The sequence below is a fragment of the Pituophis catenifer genome, unplaced genomic scaffold, assembly GCF_029215685.1.
Source record: "Pituophis catenifer annectens isolate HBS135680 unplaced genomic scaffold, rPitCat1.0.hap2 SCAF_1, whole genome shotgun sequence".
In the NCBI taxonomy this organism is placed as follows: Eukaryota; Metazoa; Chordata; class Lepidosauria; order Squamata; family Colubridae; genus Pituophis; species Pituophis catenifer.
In genome coordinates, this window is record NW_027256881.1 from 177,588,903 (window position 1) to 177,606,573 (window position 17,671).

At 36.6% G+C, this 17,671-nt stretch overlaps 1 protein-coding gene across 2 annotated transcripts in view; it reads left to right on the forward strand.

Annotated features, from left to right (window-relative positions):
- The window catches only part of NDUFS1 (NADH:ubiquinone oxidoreductase core subunit S1), a 46,034-nt gene that overhangs the window by 27,495 nt on the left and 868 nt on the right, over positions 1 to 17,671 (forward strand). For both annotated transcript variants that reach the window (XM_070933218.1, XM_070933217.1), the window contains exons 8-17: positions 406 to 595; positions 1,204 to 1,334; positions 4,241 to 4,355; positions 5,074 to 5,219; positions 5,820 to 5,948; positions 6,721 to 6,850; positions 6,975 to 7,135; positions 11,857 to 12,011; positions 14,876 to 15,051; positions 17,341 to 17,479. In XM_070933218.1, the coding sequence (XP_070789319.1) occupies positions 406 to 595; positions 1,204 to 1,334; positions 4,241 to 4,355; positions 5,074 to 5,219; positions 5,820 to 5,948; positions 6,721 to 6,850; positions 6,975 to 7,135; positions 11,857 to 12,011; positions 14,876 to 15,051; positions 17,341 to 17,479 (1,472 nt within the window). The remainder of the gene's footprint in view (positions 1 to 405; positions 596 to 1,203; positions 1,335 to 4,240; positions 4,356 to 5,073; positions 5,220 to 5,819; positions 5,949 to 6,720; positions 6,851 to 6,974; positions 7,136 to 11,856; positions 12,012 to 14,875; positions 15,052 to 17,340; positions 17,480 to 17,671) is intronic.

Below are 17,671 nucleotides of genomic sequence, written 5' to 3' on the forward strand. Positions count from 1 at the left end.
ATTTATATATGAGGAGCCTGATTGATAATCTGCTTCTGCATAATAGATTTGCTATAAAGTCTGGAGAGTTCCTACTTGTGTGGATAGGCTACCTATGCACAACCAGCACTCTGAACTAGGCCTAGACACCCAGTATTATCAATACAGCTAGTATAGAAATGATGTTATGTTGATTGCTTAGTTTTTGGAAAGCAGTAAAATTCATAAGTTTCATACCAGTTGAAACTTCTGAACATTTTTTAAAAGCATTATCACAAAGAACACATTATAGTGGCTTTGATTGGCTGTAAGCAGAGTATGAATGACTGTAGAAATGTGAACTTTTTCTAGCTATCAAATTAGCTGGTACTGATACAATCTGTGGTAACCTTCGGTGCCTTATATATTTATGCTTGTCTTTACCAGATTTGCAAGTGAAATTGCAGGAGTTGATGATTTAGGAACCACAGGAAGAGGAAATGAGATGCAAGTTGGCACTTACATTGAAAAAATGTTTATGTCTGAATTATCAGGCAATGTGATTGATATTTGTCCAGTGGGTGCCCTTACCTCCAAGCCTTATGCTTTTACTGCTCGACCCTGGGAAACAAGGCATGTAGCTTTGCTGATATTTGAAAGATTATGTTACATTTTATAGTGTCTATCTTTTATTAAATGCCAGATAAGAAGATTAATTTTTGAATCTTGTAGCCTCTTTGAATATTGCAAAAATCCCAATAAAAATGAGCTAATACAGAACAATTTCTTACTGAGTAGGGATTATATAGGGAGGTTTTTTTTTAAACTGAGAAAAGCGGTTAAATATTAGTTCTTTGAGAACAATATATACTTAATGCTATGTGATGACATTAATAATATTACTGTTATATTACACATGAACCCTCTTGGAAGTAAAACACTCATCACTTAATATTTCGTTAGGATGTATCCATTTCCTTAGGATACAGCCCAGAAGAAAGAGGGAGGAGAAAGAAAGGAGAATTGAGACAGTAGTGAAACAAAGGGCAGCCTTGTGCAAAGCTATGCCTTGAATAGTTCCCATTTCTGGCTGTTAGTTTCAGTGGAAAAACAAGGGCAGGCACGGGCAATATTGCTGATCTGTGACCATGGTTATTGCAAACATAGTAGCATATGACTTAAGATCTATTATTAAAAATTAATAATGCAATTACTCAACTAGTTTGTGTGCTTTCTTTTAGGAAGACAGAGTCTATTGATGTTCTTGATGCAGTAGGAAGCAATATTGTGATAAGCACACGAACTGGAGAAGTAATGAGAATTTTGCCAAGATTACATGAAGATATCAATGAGGAATGGATCTCTGATAAAACAAGGTATATTTTATAATTCACTATCATCTCATAAAAATGTATATATATTTATTTTTTATAATATGTGCTGGAAGTTTGAATGGGTTTTAGAATTATTTCTAAAATGACACTTTTTGGGGTGCATGGAAATCGGTTTCTATAATCCAGATCATAAAGGTATTATTAATCAAAGATAATGCATTACTGTTTTATTGAAATTATTTGAAGTTGACTGTGGTCAACAGGGTTGTTTGTAAAATATTTAAAACAATTTTTAAGTTGGAAAAATTTTAAGATTATCTTTTTGTGGTGCTTTACACTGATACTGGCATTTTGACTAGAGATGAATAAAAACCATTAGTAAAGATAACAAAATAGGAGAGATGGCAAAATTATTTATTAGAGAGAGAGAGATCAATAACTATATATATTAGTGAATGGAAACCCCTTATAGATTTTTGCTGTAAAAAGAGGAAAATGAACTTGTGATTTATGGGTTTAATGATTAGAAAGGATAGTTTATGGAAAGAAGGAAATTACGATGTAACATTAGAAAGAGAGGATAAAGTATAAAATATCTATAACTGAGGCTGATCATAGGAGACATGTTGCATATTTTAGTTAGATGATTCCCCAGTCTCAACTTTTAAGTTCCTTAATAACCCTTAATGGCCTTAGATGCCATAAGGCCCTGGTAATCGGTTGATATTCAAGCTTTTAGCACTTCTCTATTCATCCCTATTGAGCTCAGTTCAGCTGATTTCTTCCCTGAAAACAGGAGATCATGATTAGGGATCTTCCCCTATTTTTCTCCTATGAAGGCAGAAGCAAAGAATTATTTCAGATTCTCTGCAATTTCCTGTTCTCCTCTTAGCAAAAGATTCCTTTTTCATCCATGTGGCCAATAGCTTCCCTGGCTAGATTCCTGCTTCTGATATATTTCAAGAATCTTTTTATTACCTGTATTCAGAATTTTGGTAAAAAATCCTCATTATTATTATTTGGCCTCCCTTATTGTCACTTTGCATTTCTTTTGCCGAGTTTATATTCCTTTTTATTTTCTTTTTATTTTTAAGGCAAGTCTTCCACTTTCTAATTGAAAGCTTTCTTTACAATGCCAGTTAACTTTATAGGCCTCTCTTGGATTTTGGAGCCAGTTTTTTAAAACTAAGCTTTATTTATTAATACAGATATAGATATGAGAATAGATAGAAATATGTGTTTATTTTCGTCTTTTGAAAAGTAAATCAACAGTACTCTGCTTGTTGTATAAGTAGTCCTCAACTTATGACCACAATTAAACCCAAATTTTCCATTGGTAAGTGAGGTTTCCCCCCATTTTATAACCTTTCTTGTCACATTTTTAAATGTATCACTGCAATGCTTAAGTTAGTAACACAGTTGTTCAGTGAATCTGGCTTCTCCATTGATTTTGCTTGTTAGAAGTTCATAAAAGGTAATTACATGATCTTGGGACATTGCAACCATGTAAGTTGCAGTGTATCCGATACATGCCAGTTGTTAAGCATCTGAAATTTGATTATGTAACTACGGAGATACTGCAATGGTCATAAGTGTAAAAAATGGTTGTAAGTCACTTTTTCAGTGCCATTTGTGACTTTGAACACTAAACAAATGCTTGTAAATTGAGGAATACCTCTATTGTTATGCATTAAACTTAGTTTAATCCCTTTATTTTATGTAAAAGAAAGATGTATTTAAAAACAGATATTACCTATGGATGAACAAGTAATTACTGAAGTTCAGTATTTATTACTATACTTATTACTATTGATAAAAGGTATTAAGTATATTAAATTGTTTTGATACGATATAACAAGTATAATTTTAAAATTATCCCTACTACTTTTATTATAAATATTAAAAAAGAAAAAGAAGACCCTCCCCAAAATATAGACTAATTTCTGACTTCCCCCTTTGTGCTCCCAATGAATTTGCTGTACTTTTTGGCATAAGGTATAAAAACCATATTTTAAATGTTTCTTTATACCTTGCTGTATATGGAAGCTATCCCTGTTTAAACTTAAACTTCTATTATGTCTATAGTGTCAGTTTCTCCATTGCTGTGTATTCTTCAAGTTTAAATACTCAAATATTGCTGAAATTCTGGTATGTCTTTTTTCCAGAGTTGTGCGAACAATATTCTTGCAGCTGTAAAGATGTGCTTTAATAAATTATGGTATTTTTAATGTATTCTTACATTGTACCTAATAAAAAATAAAAAATGTGATTTCATTTTGAATTTGGTCTCTAAAGGATATGTATATCTTTCCAATACTTATAAATTCACCATGTATCATGGCATTTCCAGCAGTTATTGTTGTAGGGTTGAAACTGATGGGCTGATTATTTTTTTAATAGAGTTCCATACTTTCATCAAGCTTCATCTTATCTGTTCTTTCAAGTTTATATCCTCATTTGTGCCCCTGTATCATAAGTATCTGTGGAGCTGATTAACTGGGCCAGCTTCTTCCCATATTGACATTCTGCTATTCAGGGATTTAATCCATTCTGCTAACCCCAACACACAGCTTGCTCTATGTGATATTTGGAAGAGAAAAGTTGTCTCAATCTTTTAATTCCTCTTTTTGAAATCCCACATAAATCTGTAGAACTTAACATTATATCGCCTCTTTGAATGTTGGATTTTATTGCCTTATTTATTTATTTATTGCACTCTCAGTTTGAGTACATATATTTCTCTCATTGATTTCTGAGCACTACGTAACAGTAGGTATAGTATTGCCCCCTCTCTCATTATGACCAACTGCTCCAGAACGTGGTCATTTATTGATTCTATGGAGAAGTAAATTCTGTGCTGAAAAAGTTTACGAAGATAGCAGTGGTATTGGTAGATATATATTTCAGCTTCAGTTGCTTCTATAATCAGTTTTATCTTTGCTTTTCAGATTTGCTTATGATGGCCTGAAACGTCAGCGACTTATTGAGCCGATGATAAAAAATAAAGAAGGGCTGTTCACTTATGTACCTTGGGAAGAAGCCTTGAGCTATGTAGCAACTGCGGTAAGCATATGGACTTGACAGACTATTTAACACTACTTCTAAATTTGATACACATTTACTTATGAATGCTACTTTTTACACTTCAAAACAAGGAGCTTGTTTATTTAATTTATATGACTATTTGCATGTTTTGAGTGGCATATGCAGTTTTAAAACACAAGTAACAATCATAGTCTTCTACCATTCATAACAATTAAAATCTACATTAAAAAACACAATAATAAACAATGTCTACATAAAGACCAGCACGGTTGGGGCCAATCTCACTATGTGTGTGTGTGTGGTGGTGGTGGGGAACTAATGTTCCAGAAGATACGTGCCATGGCAGAGAAAAGGCTCTTTTTCTTGATCCCATCAAGTGAAGCTCCTGGGCCAATGGGACCAGCAACATGCTCCTTCTGCTGAAACTAATAGGACAGATAGATGAAATTGAGGAGAGGCAGTCCCTCAAACAACCTGGCCCGATGCCATGTAGGGTTTTAAAAGCCATTTTGTATTATATCTTGTGGTTAAATGGGTAATATAAAAGTATTTATGCATCATAGATTTAAAACTGGACAGGTGTAGCTTTGCAGCTGTATGATATCTCTGTTTTATGAAAATTATTTTGTTTCCCTGAGTTATTTTAGGAAAAATAACTTTTTAAAAAGATTCTTTAAAAAAAAAAATACAGTGGTGACCTAATGATTATTTTGTGGAATTTTGTTTCCTGCTGCAGCTTCAGGGGAGTCAAGGTAATGAAGTAGCTGCAATTGCAGGAGGATTAGTGGATGCAGAAGCACTAGTATCACTCAAAGACTTGCTGAATAGAATTAACTCTGATAATATGTGTACTGAAGAGGTTTTCCCTACTGCAGGAGCTGGGTAAGAGATTGTAACTAGAGTGATCCCAGTAAAAGAAATGGCAATGGAATATGTTGAGAGAACTTGGCAAGATTAGAAATTTGGACAGTAAATGAAATTCATGTAGGTTCCTCCAGCCCTTATCCTTAAAGGCTTCTAAATAGTCTACATCAAGCATTAAATCCATAGTTCATAATTGGAAGCATATTATAAAAATTGAAAAAATCCATCCTTTTTTCTAGAAAAAGGTAAACATGTTTCTTGTTGTTTATTGGCTGATAAAATAAAGAAGAAATTAAGATTGGTACTGTGCAGATATAGTAGTTCATAAGTGTTACTTTTAAGTGTCAAAGCCGTATTTGAGTCCTGGTAACAGTGGTTAGTATTGCCGGCTAATTCTGCTCACAGCCTGGAGTTTAATCCTGACGGGGTTCAAGGTTGACTCAGCCTTCCATCCTTCTGTGCTAAAATGAGGACCCACATTGTTGTAGGCAATATGCTGATATTTGTAAACATCTGTAAAGCACTATGGAGGATGGAAGTCTTATTGCTATTGCTATTCCTACTGAAGCGCTATATCACAATTATATTGGTTATGATTGTTTGTGCATTCTATTATAGAACAGACCTGCGATCTAATTACTTACTTAATACCAAGATTGCAGGAATAGAAGAGGCAGATTTCCTACTTCTGGTTGGCACCAATCCACGCTTTGAAGCACCATTATTCAATGCAAGAATTAGAAAAAGGTTTGTTAACATGTAGTTAAATTGATTTTCTTTCTGTGAATTAGGAGGTACATTGTAAGAGGCCAGACATTCTTTTTTTATCATTTTTATCTTTAACATAAACATAGTATCAGAGCTGAAAATAATTCTATAAGTTTCTAGTCCAACCTCCTGCTTAAGACCATTCAAACTCTACTAGAGCATCTAGTATGGAAGGTAATTGTGTTTGCCAGTATGTCAGTGGCTGACATAAGATTTTGACATATGATGGGGATTGTATAATTCTTTTATATTCTTTAATGCAGTTTCTCCAAACTAACTGCCTTCCAGATGTTTTGGCTTCTAGAAGTCTTAACCATGGCCATATAGCCAGAAAATTCTAAGATAAATCTCAAAGGTGGCTACATTGGAGGCAGCTGGGCTGATGATCAGTATCTCTTCAACCTGTAATACTAAGGGTTTTTTTTTTAATACAGAAGGATGCATATAGGCACATTTCAAAGATAAAATGCTATTACCGGTACAATAATCACCTGTTGCAAAAGGAATGGACCCCTGTCTGAAGGTCTACTTGTTTCTGCATGTACATTGTACGTAGTTTTTCTTTTGGGAGAGGAATAATGCTAAACTATGGAATGTGCTCCCTGAGTCCCCAGATTCCCTGCTGCTTAGAAGGAATTCAGAAACTTCTGTAGATAGAGCTCAGGAGAAAAGTACAAAAATAAACTCATCCCATACAGCTTGCCTATATATTAGAAGTCTTTACATATTTTTGTGCTTACTCCTCTTTCAGCTGGCTACATAATGAGCTAAAAGTGGCTCTCGTGGGCAGCCCAGTTGATTTGACCTACACTTATGAGCATCTGGGAGATTCCCCACAGATACTATTAGACATTGCTTCTGAGAAGCATCCATTCAGCAAGGTATTTTAAATAATAAACTCTGGTTTTATTACAAAATTTTGTAAGTTTTGTTACAAAATTACAAAGTTATAATTTCTTAACTATGGAATGATTTTTCACTCTCATGTCTCATTATTCATAAAAGGTCCTGAACCAGGCAAAAAAGCCAATAGTGGTGGTGGGCAGTGCAGCACTGCAACGTGATGATGGAGCAGCCATTCATTCAGCCATTTCAAATATTGCACAGAATATTAGGACAAAAAGTGGAGTAGAAATTGACTGGAAAATTATGAACATTCTTCATAGGTTTGTCCAAGCACATTTTCTAGTTTGATTTCTATCTCTTATACTAGAGTCATAAAAATTTCTACCATAAAGTTGTTTGTTTATGTACAATTATTTTTACACTGCTTATCCAAGTGATTTACAACTCTAAAACAATGAAAATTGCAATAAAAGGAGTTGCCAATAAAAACCATAAAGTTTATATGGCTAAACTCCTCATTAAAATACTGATAATCTCTTATAGTGCTTTCTTTGAAAGCTCTGTGAAAAGACATGATTGCAACTGCTTTCCTAAAAGATAATAGGATGGTAGCAGGAGACTGTGACCAAGCTCATCCTGGATATGTTCTCAAAGGAACAAAGACCCAGTCTTCAGCCTGGAAGCAAACCAGCAAGTAACACAATTCCTATAATACTAATGTCACTATGATGTATTTTCAGACTTGAAAGATTTTGTAAAGGGAACCTTTCAGTAAAGGTAAAACTGGTATTTCTGGGTTTGCTTCTTCTCTGGACAAAAAGGCTGACAAGTACCCTGGAGCCAAATGGCTTCTAAACATATAATACGGTAGCTCTGTTTTGTAGGGTTCTTTTTGAGTCTATTCTGTTTCAGCTGTACTCTTGAGTCACTAGGTACTGGGTTAGGACTTTTTTGTTAACTACAGCCATCTGGCTGAATTATAAAACAGAATTTTAAAAAATGAACAGATTATTAAAATTACTGATTTCCCACTGGTTTGAATAAATTACAGTAAATTGATATTTAGAAATGGGCTTAGCTCAAATGCCTAATAATACACTTTGAATACATTTAGAATGACCTGAACATTTATTTTTAGAACTGAAGATGATTTAACTCTACGTATAAGGATTTTTTTTCTATTAAAACTTCCTCTCCTTATACTTCTAAATTACATGTTTGACATACACTTTAATGTATTAAGCTCGAGTCTAGAAAGTAGACAATGTAATTAGAATAAGCTTTGTCTGAGGCTTTTAGGATATTTCATGGCTATGGATCTGAACAAGTACCGTATTTTCCGGCGTATAAGACGACTTTTTAACACAGGAAAATCATCTCAAAAGTCGGGGGTCGTCTTATACGCCGGGTACCCGAATCTGAGTTGCTGGTGCTGACCGATGATGCTACGGGAGCGTCGACAACATTGAGGGGAAGCTGTGCCGATCTCGTCAAGGCTGCATGCCGCTGAATGCTGGAACCAGCTGGTTGCTACGCGGAGCTTCCCCCGCCGTCCCAGGCATCCAGGGGGATATTACCAATGCTCCGACTTCCCCAGCTGACCCCCAGTGATGGCGAGCCCCACCTGTCTGGGGAAGTCGGAGCGTCGGTAATATCCCCCTGGATGCCTGGGGGAAGCTCCGCTCAGCAACCAGCTGGTTCCAGCATTGAGTGGCATGCAGCCTTGACGAGATCGGCACAGCTTCCCGAATCTGAGTTGCTGGTGCTGACTGATGATGCTACGGGAGCGCCGACAACATTGACAGGAAGCTGTGCTGATCTCGTCAAGGCTGCATGCCGCTCAATGCTGGAACCAGCTGGTTGCTGAGCGGAGCTTCCCCCAGGCATCCAGGGGGATATTACCGACGCTCCGACTTCCCCAGACAGGTGGGGCTCGCCATCACTGGGGGTCAGCTGGGGAAGTCGGAGCATCAGTAATATCCCCCTGGATGCCTGGGGGAAGCTCTGCACAGAAAACAGCTGGTTCCAGCATTGAGTGGCATGCAGGCTTGACGAGATCGGCACTGCTTCCCCTCAATGTTGTCGGCGCTCCCGTAGCATCATCAGTCAGCGCCAGCAACTCAGATTCGGGAAGCTGTACCGATCTCGTCAAGGCTGCATGCCGCTCAATGCTGGACCCAGCTGGTTTCTGCGCGGAGTTTCACAGCAGAGAGAAGAAGCTGGATTTTGCTTTCCATTGCAGACACCAGATCGGCCCCCTGCAAGCTCTCGTCTCTGGAGGAGCCCGACCAAAGTTTCCAGTGCCACTTCAGGGAGCACTCCTCAAAAGATGAGATCTTGCAGGGGGCTGATCTGGCGTCCGCAATGGAAAGCAAATCCAGCTGCTCCCCGGACTGTTCCCCGGACCAGTCACCATTTACCGCTCTGAGTCCCAAGCATCAGGAAACGAAGGCTGCCTCGCGCCACAAATATACCAAGGCAGAATCCTGATGCTGCACTTTCAGCAGAGAGATGAGGACTGCCTTGGCCATCGGCTGGCGCAAATATACCAAGGCGAATGCTCATGCCGCACAATTTCAAGTAGTGCTTCGCTCCCACACTTCTTCCGGCCCTCAGTCTCTCAGGGAGATGCTTGACTTCCTCTCAGCCCCAAGACACTGGCTGGCCATCGAGATGAGAGAGAGAGAGAATGAGAGAGAAAGAAAGAGAATCAGAATGAGACAGAGAGAGAAAGAGACAAAGAATGAAAGAGAGAATGAGAGAGAGAGAATCAGAATGAGACAGAGAGAGAGAGAGACAAAGAATGAAAGAGAATGAGAGAGAATCAGAATGAGACAGAGAAAGAGACAAAGAATGAAAGAGAAAGACAGAATGAAAGAGAATGAGAGAAAGAGACAGAGAATCAGAGAGAGTGAGAGAGAAAGAGACAGAATGAAAGAGAATCAAAGAATCAAAGAGAGAGAGAGACAAAATGAAAGAGAATCAGAATGAGAGAGAGAAAGTGGGGGGAGAGAGAGAGGGGGACAGAGAAAGAGAATGAGAGAGGGGGGGGGAGAGAGAGAAGGGGAGAGAAAGAAAGAGTGGGAGAAAGAGAAAGAGGGTGGAGAAAGAATGAGAGAAAGTGGGAGAGAGAAAGAGAATGAGAGTGGGGGAGAGAGAGGGGGGGAGAGAGAGAGAGAATGAGAAAGAATGGGAGAGAAAGAAAGTGAGTGAGAGTGAGAGAGAAAGCAAAAATGAGAGAGAAAGAGTGGGAGACAGAGAGACAGAGAGGAGAGTGCCTGAAGGACCCCATCCTGTACTGGGAGTCCAGATGATTACATTAACAGTAACAATATTTAATCTTCCTGTATTTTTAAAGCTTTTATATGTTTCCATCCCCTATTGCAGTGCAGGCTCCAACATGTTGTACTTACTATAGCCTTCAGCACCCATACAAAAAAAAATTCATATCCCTGGTTTATGGTTAAGATGCCCAATTTATGGTATTTCAGCCAGAAGTAATCTGCATTATACCGGATAATGCACTTAAGTTCAATTTAAACCTTAAGCAGAATGGCTTGCCTCAAGTCTTTATGACTAAGCATGTTTGCTTTAACCAGGCTTTATGCCAATACTGTGTAATTGGAAACTGTTTTTAGTAAAACCTTAAAAGTGTTTTTTCCCCCTCTTTTTTAAGAAAATGGATGAGGAAGGATATAAGTACACTGTGCTTTGTTGGCTGGGTAAAATCATTATTGTCTGAATCGCGAAATTTAAAATTATGAAGTTGGTGGTCCCTGAGGTCCAAAAGGTTGGGGACTCCTGGCCTAAGACCATCGGAAAACACATATTTTTGATGGTTTTAGGAATAATTTTATCGTTGGGGGTCACCACAACATGAGGAACTGTATTAAAGGGTCGCGGCATTAGGAAGGTTGAGAACCACTGCTTTGCTTCGCTTGCCTGAATCCATTCCATCAGCAAGCACTCCCTGCCTGCAATCAAGCAGGCAGGGAGTTGTGGACTTCAACTCCCAGAATTCCTCAGCCAGCAAAACAAAGCTGGCTGAGGAATTCTGGGAGTTGAAGTCTACAAGTCTTAAAGTTGCCAAGGTTGGAGACCCCTGTTCTATTGGGTAAGTTTTTTCCCCCTTTGGGATCTTTAAAAAAAAATAGTTAATTGGGTTTTTTTTTTAGTTGTTCTTTTTTAGACCTAGCCATTTAAAGTTTAGGAAGTTTTAAATTTAGCTTTCATATAAAAATAAAATAAAATAATATTTGTGCAGCTTTGTGAGATTTAGTGTGTTTTTGTAGTGTTTCACTCTAACTACACAAACACACAAAATCTCACAAAGCTGTATGTGGAATTTTGTGTGTGTGAAAGTTGGGTTTTTGGGCTTTTTGTGGCTGTGTGAGGTTCCTGCTTGTTTCAGGGGCCATTTTGGGTCTAGCACAGCTGCTTTTACATTGTGGGTGAGCCAGTTGTGTTGTGTTGTGTTGTGTGTGTGTAAAGTGTGAAAGTTGTTTTTTTTTGGGCTTTTTGTGGCTGTGTGAGGTTCCTGCTTGTTTCAGGGGCCATTTTGGGTATAGCACAGCTGCTTTTACATTGTGGGTGAGCCAGTTGATGTTTTTTTAATTTTTATTTGGTGTGCATTGGAAGAGGGGTAGTCTTATACGGTGAGTATAGCCCAAACCCTATATTTTAACAGGAAAAGTCGGGGGTCGTCTTATACGCCCAGTCGTCTTATACGCCGGAAAATACGGTAATCCATACCTTTCAAAATTTTTGAGATACAAAAATCTATATTGATAGAAGTTATACCTGATTGAAAGGGAATGTTAAAATTTCCATTAACTCATTTTGCTGGTTCCTTTTCCAAAATGCTTTTACCAAAGATAGTAAAACAAACCAGATATAGGAAGCTTTATTCTTTCAGTAAGACACGGTTCTGCAAAATAGGAAATTGTTCAAAAATATGTGCACTTTATGGTCAAGTGTCAAAGGGTTTAGGGTTTATTAAGTTTGAGAATGCTGGCTGAAACAATAATATCTTCCTCTACAGAGTGGCAAGCCAAGTAGCTGCTCTTGACCTAGGTTACAAACCAGGAGTTGATGGTATCAGAAAGAACCCTCCTAAAGTGCTGTATCTCTTAGGGGCTGATGCAGGTTGTATTACCCGACAAGATTTGCCTAAGAATTGCCTTATCATTTATCAGGGTAAGTAACATCACTGCAGTACTTTGCTTTGCATTTGACTTAGCAATAAACTAAATCTGTGTCTGATGCACATTCCAAAACTACTATGGATGATAGATACATATAAATTGTTTTGAATGAAATAATGTATATTTCAAAAGTTGTTTTAAAAACTTGTTTCTGTGACATAATTTTGAGGGTTCTATTACAAATATGGTAATTGGATTTTGATTGATAGTTCCGCTTTTTAAAAAAGAACTGGGATATTTTTTTTAAAGAAAACAATTATACTAGTACAGCAGTTGAGACCAGTCATGTCACTTCTGTTTTTGATTTAAAATCGATGGGTAAGAAAAAGACATCTGTTTGAGGCAGGTAAGTTGCTGCTGATTTTGATTTTGTTTTATCCCTTGTTTTGTTTAATACCCTGCTATGGGAATTTATAATTCCTGTACAATAATAGCTAGGAAGGATGCATCTTTATTATGGTAAGTTTCTAGACAGATAACGCAAAGTTTATGTATGCACTACTGCTGTGTAGAGATACTACTGAAGTTGAATAAATGTGTAACACAAAAACCACTAATAAAGTGTTGATGTGGTTGGCTTGTTAGGTTTTGATGGGATATTGAGCTTCAGTGTAAATGCAAAGATTCTATGTTAATCTGGACTAATTTGTTGAGATTTGCTATTTATGTGATTACTTTTGCCTGAACTCTTCATTGAGGAGAGAACATTTTTGATCAGAGATAACAGATTTTTCACTACTGTAGATACCTTATTGTTTATACTTATTTTATTCTGATTTTATTTTAATGATTTCAAAACTGTTTTTAAAATCATCCATTCAACCAATTTTTTTTCCTAGTCTGGGTAATAAGTGATACTAAGTATGGACCCACCTACTCCCATGGCCCTAATATGAAAAATAGGAATGGCAGGTGGTCCTGAGTTCCTTTTGTTTACTATGGTCAGAATACTTGTGCTGTTTAAATGTTGTTCTGTTGGAATCCATCCAGTTCAAAATATCCCAATGAAAGCAAGGCTGTTTTGTTCTGAGATCAAAACAAAACATTTTTATTGCTTCATGCACACCTCTGAAATTTTGTTCTGAACTAATAAAGTTTAAGCCAAGTAGCTGCTAAAGGTAAACTAAATTATTACTGAAAGTAATCCACTTTTATTATTATTCTTATAGTAATTTTATTAAATGTTAGAATTACAAAGAAAAACTAATACATATTTAGAATAAAAAGAAAAAATAGTACAGAAAAGATAGAATAAAAAAATATACAGTAAAAGAAACATATCAGGAAATGACTTTCCCCTTCATCACAACTATACACAATTTTAGTAATTTATCACCTTTTAAAAATCAGTAAATGATATCTTCCCATATCCTATGTCTTATCGATAAACAATCTTTAAAACCTCTTCAGTACTGATCAGCAAAAGTTCATGGAAGATTACCAGAGATAACATATCTATTTTATTCTTGATCAAATAAACCAGTTTTATATGCTTTCCTTTTACTTTTAATAATCTTGATTTTTAGTGCCTTCAGGCAATGTCATAGAACTTGGTTTTTTTCTTTGTCCCTTCTCACAAATTTCTTCAAAAACTTAACAAAACTTTTTTGTAAATCCAATATAGGAATTATCTAAGTTACTCTCTTGGTTTATTATTTGTATATCCCTTCTAATTATTAAGACATCAGCTTGTTTCTTTGTATGTCCAATGTAGCATCTTTTTTTCATACCATTCTTGTAGCCTGTCATTTTTAAATCCACTTACAATCACCCTCAATCTTGTCAGGTAAAACTTGTTCCTCTTTCATAAAATTTTTGAAACACAGTATATCTATAAAGCAAACACTCTTAAAATTAACTTCTGGGTCCATTGTTTAAAATATCTTTCAGTATGTCCAGTGTTAAAATATTTTGCTTTATTTTGTATTAAATCAAGTCATATCAGATTAGTAAATCAAGTGCTCTTCCCTTTAATTGTAATCTTTCTCCTTCGGGCATGCACAATTATGTCCAGCATAAATATGCATTGCAATTGCAGATTTTGTTCATTGTGTGGTATATGGAAGAGTGAACTCACAATCGAAAGTGAACAGGCATTTTTTCCTCTTGGGATCCATAGTTTTGTTGCTACTTCGGAAGTAGGGTTAATATAAATATAAACATACTAAAATTAATTGTAATTAGAAACTAAAAGACCCATACTATATAATATCAATAAATCATGTAGATCTAATCTATAAGTATGAGGTTTATAGCCAATAGCATATATAATCTGGGGAACAGCTGTGTTAATCTGTGGTGATGAAAAAACTGGAGTCTGGTAGCACCTTTTTGGTTTACAAATTTATTGAAAGGCAGCTGTCTCACATATAATCTACGTAGCCAATCTGTACTTCCTTTCCTACTTTCTCACTCCTATTTAAACCCTATATCAGTGTAGCCATTCTAATGCAACTGATGGACTGTCCTGAAACTCCCAAAAGCTTAAGCCTTAATAAAATTGGTTAGTTGAAAAGCTGCTATCCAAAGCATGTGTATAAATAATAGTATACTGTATAGCATGAATTTAGAATAAATGGATCTGTTGGAAATCGGTGAAACTGGAGATTTGTTGCATGAATTATTTGAATTCATTTTTATGTGGACGCATAATGTACATGTACTATTAAGTCAGAATTAAATATTAAAGACTTCTATTTCAAAAGCGGTGTCTTGAAAAGAATCACTCAAATGTTGCAACATTTATATTAACAGAGAGGTTGTAGCTAAAGAAATGAGTTGCAAAATTACAAAGCCTAATATAAAGTTCAGTGAGAAATTAAAAAGTAACCCCACGGCTGCTGCAATCTTTTTCAGGTCACCATGGTGATACTGGAGCTTCTATGGCTGATGTAATTCTTCCAGGAGCAGCTTATACTGAAAAGACTGCAACCTATGTAAATACCGAAGGCAGAGCTCAACAAACCAGAGTAGCAGTGACACCACCTGGCATGGCAAGAGAGGACTGGAAAATTATTAGGGCACTCTCTGAGGTACTGTAAATGTCCTAATCACTGCATATTTCCCAAGAGATTGAATTAACACTTGAGAAAATGAGTTGGTTATATTTAGGAGTTGAAATCATGAACTTTCTAATTTATCCAATCTTTGAAAAGTAATTGATCACAAAATGCACAAAAAGATCATAGTAATATAAACTATATGTATGTAGTAACTGTATTTTCTGGAACTGAGAGATTTGAATGTGAAAATTACTGACTTGCATTTAAAAACTTGTGGAGATTGGAAAACTGAATGTGCATTTTGACATAGGATTCTATAGAAAAAGATGGGTATAATCTATGTGTTTTGTTTTGCTTTACTGTATTGCGTTACAGTTGTTTCATGCTGAATGGGTACTATTATATTTTTAGGCCAAATGTTCTAAAAAATATTTTTCTGACACTACCAATAGCAAAGATAGCAAGTTTGCTTTTTTACATCTCTTGTGCCATTCATAAGAAATATATTTTGCTACCTTGTTAAATTGTAAAATACAGTAATCTTAAATTGTTAATCCACATGGAATGGCTACAACTGCAACTTCTGAAATTACAATACATGCAGAAAATATTCAAACCTCCTTCACTTTTGTCAATTTTGTTATGCTGCAGCCTGATTCTACAATTGTTGAAATTCATTTTTTTCTCATTAATCTACACTCAGTCCCCCATAATGGCAAAGTAAAGACAGAAGTTTAGAAATGTCTGTAAATTTACTAAAAAGGAAAACCTGAAATACTACATTGGCATAAGTATTCAGATCCTTTGCAACAACACTTGGAATTTAACTCAGGTGCCACCCATTTCTCTTGATCCTTGTTGACATGTTTCTACATCTTGATTGAAATTGACCTGTGATAAATTAAATTGATTGGACATGATTTGGAAAGGCACACACCTCTCTATAGAAGGCCTCACAGCTGCCAATGCATACTATAGCAGAGCAAAAGCCATGAGGTCAAAGGAACTGCCTGCAAAGCTCAGAGACAGGATTATCACAAGGCACAGATCTGGAGAAGGCTACAATAAAATTTATGTTGCACTGAAGGTTCCTCAGAGCACAGTGACCTTCATAATTCTCAAATGGAAGAAGTTTGGCACAACCAGGACTGTTCCAAGAACTTGTTGCCCGATCAAACTGAACAATTGAGGAGAAGGACCTTAGTAAGAGAGGTTACCAAGAACCCGATGGTCACTCTGACTGAGCTCCAGAGATCTTGTGTGGAGATGGGACAGAGTTCCAGAAGGACAACCATCACTGCAGCCATCCAGTGATCTGGGCTTTATGGTAGAGTAGCTAGACAGAAGCCTCTCCTCAGTGCAAAACATATGAGAGCCTGCTTGGAGTTTGCAAAAAAACACCTAAAGGACTCTCAGACTGTGAGGAACAAGATTCTCTGGTCTGATGAAACCAAGATTGAACTGTCTGGTCTCAATTCTAAACATTGTCTGGAGGAAACCAGGCACCGCTCATCACCTGCCCAATATCATCCCAAAAGTGAAGCATGGTGGTTGGCAGCATCATGCTGTGGAGGTGCTTTTCAGCAGCAGCGACTGGGAAACTGATAAGGATTGAGGAAAGCTGAATGGAGCAAAGTACAGGGATATCTTCTGTACTTTGAAAACCTGTTCCACAGACCTCAGGCTCGGCTGAAGATTCACTTTTCAACATGACAATGATCCTAAGCACACAGGCAAGACAACAACACAGGAGTGGCTTAGGGACAACTCTGTGAATGTCCTAGAGTGGCCTAGCCAGAATTTGGACTTGAACCCTATTGAACATCTCTGGAGGGACCTGAAAGTGGCTGTCCACCAACAGTTGCCATCCAACCTGACTGAGCTTGATAGGATTTGCAAGGAAGAATGGCAGAAAATCCCCCATCCAGGTTACAAAGTTTGTCACATCATACCCCAAAAAAACCAACGCTGTAATTGTTGCCAAAGGTGTTTCAACAAAGTACCGAGTGAAGGGTCTGAATAGTTATGCCAATGCGATATTTCAATTTTTTCTTTTTAATAAATTTATAGACATTTCTAAAATTCTGTTTTCACTTAGTCATTATGGGGTACTGAGTGTAGATTAATGAGAAAAAAAAATAAAGTTTAACAACTGTAGAATCAAGCTGTAGCATAATTAAAGTGAAGGGGGTATGAATACTTTCTGAATGCACTGTATATAATTTTGGGGAATGTATGGTGCAAATATGGATATCAACAAAAAGAAATATATCCACATTGGATCTTGAATTTCTTTCTCTCTCTCTCTTCGTCTTTTAGCTAACTGGTGTGACTCTCCCTTATGACAATCTTGATCAAGTGAGGAGGAGATTAGAAGAAGTGTCTCCTAATTTGGTTCGATACGATGATGTGGAAGAAGCCAACTATTTTATTCAAGCAAATGAATTGTCCAAGTTATGTTCCATTATACCATTTGGATGTAAAAACCTCAAGATAGTTACTTTTCATATAAACTATTATAAAAATTATCATTGATCTTTCTGCCTTAAGCTTATGTAAAATAATGTCTCACTATTGTACAATAACATGTTAGGTTAGGTGGTTTGTAATATATTATGTAAGTACTCTTTCCATCACTTTCACCTGGATC